We start from the raw sequence: 8,183 nt of genomic DNA on the forward strand, positions 1-8,183 counted from the left end.
TTATATACTTATGACTCGAGCAATTAAACCTATAACTCACCAACATTCGTGTTGACCTTTTTAGCATGTTTTATTCTCAGGTCCTTAGACTGCTTCCGCTGTGATGTGCTTGTTGCCTGCATTAGGTCTCTCATGCTTTGTATAAAGTTTATTGTATTCGAAACAAAACCATGTTGTGTAATAAATAAATTGATTGTGATGTCAATCTGTAAAATAAAGACCTATGTATTTTGGGGATTTGCTTATACCTAAGCACTCGCCCACATACTTATAACTTTATATGTTTAGAAAGTCACTTATTTTAATGAATGCAATATTTTATTAAAACGTATCATATAGAGGTCAAAACCTCACTGTGGAATCAATGATTAACGTGCCGCATCAATAGCAATTTTGACGGGTCGTTACATTTACTCACTTTGTATTTTTATATTCGTGACAATTATTATTGTGTAACTGGATCCATGAGATAAATTAACCGTGTGCATGTTTTATTAAATAAGTGGTTATTTAATTTTGTAAATTTTATTTATAAAATAATTAAAAAATTATTATTTTAATTATTCGCTGCGTTTATCTGAATTGTTAAAAGTACACACGATTTTCCTTCATTCATAACCATCCCTCCTTTTTATCCATCGTCACTACCATATATATCTTGCACATATATTCTTATGTTTACATATCAAGATCCAGATTTTATTATTTCAATCATCTCTTATATTCTTTTTCATGGAACCATCAACAATATTCATCATGCTCTCTTTTTTATTTATGTTTGTTCATCTTGAAGCTTCAAAGCCTATTATCATTCCTCATTTAAGTGTCATGGGTATGGTCTACTGTGATGCTTGTTTCAATAACTCTCTCAACCCACATAGCTACTTTTTATCAGGTTCATCCTTAAATCTGTCTTTCTTTCTTATGTTACAAATAATAATTAAAATATAAGTATACATGTATTTGTACTAGTAATACTGTTTCTTTGCAGGTGCGGAGGTTAAGATAGACTGCAAATTTAATGCAATTTCACCAAGAACTGCCGAGAAGATATCATTCTCTGTTAACCGGACTACAGACCGTTATGGAGTTTATAGACTAGATATACCCTCTGTCGATGGGATCTACTGTGCTACAGAAACTTCCGTTTTAAATACGTGTAAAGCGTCCTTGATAAGAAGCAGTTCTCCAACGTGCAATGCACCTGCTTTCATAACCACTTCTGATGAGTTCTCTATTAAGTCCAAACAGGCTAATGAATGTATATATAGTATGTTTTCATTGAGTTTTAGACCATCTAAAAAAGATATTGCCATTTGTGGAGAGTAGCATTTGTTTGCCATTATTACCAGTTGGTTATGTCCCTTGTAAGATTAATAAATTAAATCCCACTTATTGAATACATATGATTACAAGATTTTGGTGATTTCTATATAAAGAATATATAGCTGTTTCAATTCCAGGGTGACTAATCGTTCTCTGAAAACAAAGAGTGATACACCATTTGTCCACCTCCATTAGTAAATTACTACTGTATCTTGGATAAATCAGGAAATTGTAACAAATATTTGTATTTATTATACAACTACCATATAACTGATCACCATTCTAATTTCCTAATGGAACTCGGGCTGTATTTGATAAAATAAAATATTATTCAGATTTTTTGTTTTAACGACAATTTTTTTTTTCAGGCTATTAGCAAGGAGCTAGAAGCAAAAGAAAAAGTTACAATGACATTATAAGCCAATTGATCCATGAAATATTACATTTACGTCTACTAGAAAGCCAAGCAAATGAAAAATGTCTAAAAAAATCAAACAATTTATTCTCCTTCAAGTTATTCCCCGAAAAGATAGCTCCATTACGAAATCTCAAAAGGACCCAAAGTAAGGATGCCACAGTAATAAACACACGATTCTTGATCACTCCATTCACAGACCATTGATCGTACCATTCTAGCCAATCGGACCATGAACCAAATCCACTGATATCGACTCCAATCCAAAGACTAACTTTTCTAAATATCTTTAGCCACAACACAAGAGGACATGGAGTGATTGATGTCTTCTAATCCAAAATTACAATGAGGACAACAAATATTATCGATGTCTATGCCTCTATGGATGAGATTGCTACGAGAACGCCACAAGAAGATGTTAACTCTCTTAGGGACATATTTACACCACCTGGAATTGACGTGAGCCGAAGGGACACCACCTGGAATTGACGTGAGCCGAAGGGAGCAAGTTATTGTCGATGAATGTTATCGTTTCCGCAACAGAAATTAACCATACGTGCCTACTACCCACGAATAACAGTCATTTGTATCTGAAATATTGACACTCGAAACAAGCTCCAATGGATTACATGCGGCTTATGAACCCCAATTGCATCACAATCCAGATCAGCATCTAAATGATAGAAGCGATTACATAAAGGCTTATCACCAATCCAAATGTCTTTCCAAAATTTAACTTTATCACCTCTCCCAACTTTGACTCTAATCGACTGTAAAGGAACGTGACTAGAATGTTGCGATGTATAGTAAGCATTAATCATATATCGCCAAATGCTAAGACGACCATGATAACCATCCTCCATATCACCATTACTATCATGAATGGCAACTATAACATCCGCCTAAAAACCTCCAGGATTCAAACAAAACCTCCACATCCATTTGTACAATCCGTAAACCACCTTTATTAAAACTAGTAAAACATTGTCGCATTTTACCCAATGAAATTTCTTTTGGCCTTCACAGCTTCACTAATACCCCAAAAGAAAGAGCACCGAATACGTTCTGATTCTTTTAACACAACTTCGGGGCACTTGAACAACAAGAGATAATAAATTCCCAAACTCCCGATAACCAAGTTAATAAGAGTTAAACGACCTTCAAAAGAGAGCATATTTGATTTCCATTTTGACAATTTCGTTTAGAATTTTTGTACCAAAGTCGACCTGTTGGTGATTTAGGGTTTTAAGAAAACAATTTTCCAATTAATTATTATCATGTACATACATATTATAACAATAACTTTAAGCGGAAGCGTATTAATTATATTAATAACTAAATCGCCAAAAAAACGGATCCATATGATTTATACGGTTAAATAAATAAATACAACAAGAGAGTTTAAAGATTATACCTTTCTTGAAGAATCGGATTGATAGAAGAGAAACTAACAATCAAAAGTATGATTGCCGCTAGGGTAGTCCACACTACACTTCGATCAACGTCAAGCGGATGTGCTAGTCCCGCCAAGTAATAATAAATAATCGCGGGGATTATTTATTTGATTGAATCGTATAGAACAAAAGTTCTTTCAGTTATATTTGATGTGAAAAGAAAAACCAAACAGAATATTTAGTATATGTTTGCCGTCGGAAAAAACCTTTCAAACTTTGTGGGGTTTTGTTTCTATGCGTATAACCAAGGAATGACCAATTAAACCCTTTTGTGTGTTGTTTTGTTATATCAAAAAATAGAGACCCACATGTAATATATATATGCATTCAACAAGTCGGTGTAGAAAACGAATCGAGGTCGGTGGCAAAAATACGAATAACAATTCCATTGTGATTTGGTTTCCTAATCCAAATTATATGTATTATTATAATAAGCAAACATATACTTATTTGTCTTGGTGCATACGTACAATAATATATCATAATTAATAATTACCTATTTAATTAATTAATTACTTTCATTTAATTACTTGAATAATATATATCACATATATATTATTAATTGACGTCTAGGTGTATATGTGTGTGACCCCGAAGGCTCAAATGAATTTAGTCATATAGTTATGTGTTGTACCTTGCGCATTAATCCTACAGACTCCCACTTGTGCACGGCACAACACCAAGTAACTATACAAACAATGGTTAGCGTCTAGCAACACGCCATTGTCCCAAAATTCATGTGAGGGTAGTTTCTCATAAATGCTCATAGTAAGTGTTTAATGTCATTTGTCCCTTTGTTTCAGATACTTTAGTTAAACTTGAGACACGGATCATCAGTCTTTCTCATTTGTTTAACAGTTTTGTTTCTCGATTCTCAGAAGTGAATTAGATCACCAAACTAATTAAGTATCATCTCAATTACATTTGGGTGCGGCCACACAAATATCTTATTTATTCATCGAGGAGCTCATAAGTATCTAACTCCAAACAGGTTGGAGGAACAAATCCTATCTTGCATACACGTGTCTGTCACGAGCTTTACATTACACCCAATAATGGCTTTTATAACTGCCTTATTCAGGACAGTGTTTTACCATATCAAAGTATAATGCTCCACACATCGAAACCGGCGTGCATCTCAAGTCGAAGGACATTATGACATAACCACTTGCAAGTTTCACTATTGACACCGATCCATGTAGTGAAATCTCGAAGGTTGGGTCATTCCAATATTCATCCTATGAATACATGTGAGTTTGATAGTAACAACATTACACCATATCAAACACTCACATCTGTCTTAGTTTGATGTTACTCCCGTATCATCAATCGACAATGGAAAATTTAAAATAAGTCATTATTCACGGATTTAAACATGCAAATATAGAACACAGTTATTATGAATAAAAATGATCATAACACATTATATCAATTCATTACAAATAAAAACTGCTTTCATGTTCCAATTATCCAAACACTAAAATTACATAAAACTATTAGCTGGTCTAAGCCCAATGTTCCTAGAATGCTCGACATGCTTGGTACAAGACATTGGATTTGTGAACAGGTCAGCTAGATTGTCTTCTGTTGGAACCTTTTGAATACATACGTCACCTCTCTCTATAACTTCACGTATGTAGTGAAATTTTCGAAGGATGTGTTTGGCACTACGTAGAACTCCTGGTTCATTTCCTATTACTATAGCACCAGTATTGTCGCAATACATGTCCATGGGATTTTCAATACTGGGAACAACGCCAAGCCCAGATATGAACTTTCTGATCCAAACAGCTTCCTGAGCAGCTTCAGATGCAGCAATGTATTCTGATTCTGTTGTAGACATCGCTGTAGTGCTCTGCTTCGAGCTTCTCCAGTCGACAGCGCCTCCGTTCATAACGAAAACGTAGCCAGACTATGATCGACTATCATCTCGATCAGTTTCGAAACTAGCATCAGTGTAACACTTTATGCTTAGTTCATCGAAACCTCCGTAAACTAAGAACATATCTTTAGTATTTCGCAAATACTTCAATATATTCTTTACAGCAGTCCAGTGACAATCACCTGGATTCTGTTGGTATCGGCTCGTCATATGGAGAGTGAAAGAAACATCTGGTCTAGTGCACCTCATAGTATACATGATAGATCCAATAGCTGAAGCATATGGGACTATAATCATTCGCTTCACCTCTTCGGGTGTAGAGGGGGCTTGAGACTTACTCAATACCACATTTGGTTGCAGAGGAAGACTACCTCGCTTGGAAGCTTCCATCTTAAATCGCTTTAAGATTTTGTACACATATGCACTTTGACTTAGACCTATTAACCGCTTAGATCTATCTCTATAGATCTTGATTCCTAGGATATACGCTGCATCTCCCAGATCTTTCATAGAGAAATATTTTCCAAGCCAGGACTTAACGTCTTGCAGCGTTGGAATATGATTTCCCATGAGTAATATGTCATCAACATATAAGATCAGAAAGACTTTAACGCTCCCACTAGCTCTCATGTACACACATGGTTGGTCAAGGTTTTGTGAGAAACCAAACTCTTTGATTTTCTCATCAAACTTCTTGTTCCAACTCCTTGATGCTTGCTTTAATCCATAAATGGATTTCTGAAGCTTGCATACTTTATTAGGATACTTAGGATTCACAAACCCTTCAGGTTGCACCATATATACATCCTCACTAAGGTGACCATTCAGGAATGCGGTTTTGACATCCATTTGCCAAATCTCATAGTCATAGTACGCTGCTATAGCTATGAGTATCCTCATAGCTTTAATGTCCGCTACCGGAGAAAAGGTCTCTTCATAATCAACCCCGTAGGTTTGAGTATAACCTTTTGCTACCAAGCGGGCCTTAAAGGTGTGTACATTTCCGTCCATGTCGGTCTTCTTCTTGAAGATCCATTTACACCCAACAGGCTTGATGTTTGGTGGGAGATCAATCAAGCGCCAAACTTGATTATCTTTCATGGACTGCATTTCTTCATTCATAGCATCTTGCCATTTATCAGATTCAGGATCTGACAATGTAGCTTTGTAATTAGCGGGTTCGCCCAGATCCCCTAATTCCAGGTCCTCTGTCGTAACCATAAGGTTTAACCTTTCAGGTGGACAAGAGGTTCTACTAGATCTACGAATGAGACATGCTTCGTCCTGCACCTGGACATTTTCATGTTGCGGCTCAGTACGAATTTCGCTAGTGTCTTCAGAAGGTAATGTATCTTGTTCTTGAATTTCTTCAAGATCTACAGTGCTCCCACTTGCTTCTTGTAAGAGGAGACTCTTCTCCAAAAACTCAGCATATCTAGCAATGAAAACCTTATTTTCTGCTGGATAGTAGAAGTAGTATCCCATCGTTTCGTTTGGGTATCCTACAAAGATACACTTGATAGTTCTGGACTCAAGTTTGTTTGGTGTATCACGCTTCACGTGAGCCTCACAACCCCAGACTTTCAAGTAAGAAAGATTTAGGACCTTCCCATGCCATATTTCATATGGTGTCTTGTTTACCTTCTTGGTTGGAACCATGTTGAGAATGCGTGCAGTAGACTCTAGAGCATATCCCCAAAAGGATGGTGGTAGAGTTGTTAGACTCATCATTGACCGAACCATGTCAAGCAAAGTTCGATTTCTCCTTTCTGACACCCCATTATGCTGAGGTGTGTAAGGAGGAGTAAATTGTGAGACAATCCCACGATCTCTCAGATGATCTAAAAACTCTTGACTCATATATTCGCCTCCATGGTCAGACCGTAGAACCTTAATGGTCTTTTCGAGTTGATTTTCTACTTCATTTTGAAACGCTTTGAACATTTCAAATACTTCATGTTTATGTTTAATCAAGTAAACATAACCATATCTACTGACATCATCGTAAAAGTAACGAAGTAGGTAGCTCTATCTCTAGACATTGTTCTAAATGGGCCACATACATCAGTATGAATGAGTCCAAGTAGATCACTCGCACTTTCAACCTGGTGGGTGAAGGGTTTCTTTGTCATTTTTCCAGATAAACAAGATTCACATATGTCAAACGACTCATTGCCGGTTGACTCAAGAAGCCCATCGTGTTGCAGCTTTGTTATGCGTTTCTTGTTTATATGACCAAGACGACAATGCCATAGATATGTGGAATTCAAATCATGCTTGAATTTCTTAGAGCTACAGTTAAATATAGAACTTTCGTTTGGAACAAGATTATGCATGTCAATTTCAAAAATACCATCTCTAGGAATAGCATTAAAATAAAAAATATTATCCTTAGAAACCGAAATACCATAATCTGTGAATACATGATTAAAACCATTATCCTTCAAACGAGAAACTAAAATAACACCTCTAGTAATAGAAGGTGCATAATGAAAATTATCTAAAATAAGAATAAGTCCAATTGGGAGGATGAGCTCATAGCTTCCTATAGCTTCGACAGCTGCACGATCGCCATTGCCAACGTACAGATCCAAAACCCCTTTATTCAGCTTCCGAATTTTCCTAAGTCCCTGCATATCATTAAAAATATGAGTACCACAACCAGTGTCATACACCCAAGTTTTATTAGGAAAATTATAGAGTTCTATAACGAAGATACCTGAAGTGCTAGTCGAACCGGCCTTTCCCTTCTTCAACTCTTCCAAGTAAAGCACACAGTTTCGTCTCCAATGACCAATTTGGCCACAATGGTGACAAGCCATGTTCTTTGCGGGATGCTCTTTCTTTGCTGGTGGTGGAATTTTCTTCTTGGGTGTGTAAGCTTGCTTACTCTTTCCTTTTACCTTTTCACTAGCAACTTGCGGCTTTCTTTTCTGGATTTTACCTTCCTTTATAGTTAAGACTGCAGGAGTCTTCTTTGGTAGCCCCTTTTCAGCTTGCTTAAGCATTGCATGTAGCTCGAGAATGGTCTTTCCCATGCTATGCATATTGTAATTCATTACAAAACCATCATAGTCCTTGAATAGTGAAGTAAGTATCAAGTGCA

At 36.3% G+C, this 8,183-nt stretch overlaps 1 protein-coding gene across 1 annotated transcript; it reads left to right on the plus strand.

The window, feature by feature from the left end:
* The first annotated feature begins 828 nt into the window (after positions 1-828).
* Positions 829-1,702, plus strand: LOC139868485 (major pollen allergen Pla l 1-like). The gene is made up of 3 exons (XM_071856820.1): positions 829-895; positions 992-1,261; positions 1,695-1,702. Exons 1-3 carry the CDS (start codon positions 829-831, stop codon positions 1,700-1,702), a joined length of 345 nt encoding a protein of 114 aa, XP_071712921.1.
* The last annotated feature ends 6,481 nt before the right edge of the window (positions 1,703-8,183 follow it).

The sequence above is a fragment of the Rutidosis leptorrhynchoides genome, chromosome 9 (genome assembly GCF_046630445.1).
Source record: "Rutidosis leptorrhynchoides isolate AG116_Rl617_1_P2 chromosome 9, CSIRO_AGI_Rlap_v1, whole genome shotgun sequence".
In the NCBI taxonomy this organism is placed as follows: Eukaryota; Viridiplantae; Streptophyta; class Magnoliopsida; order Asterales; family Asteraceae; genus Rutidosis; species Rutidosis leptorrhynchoides.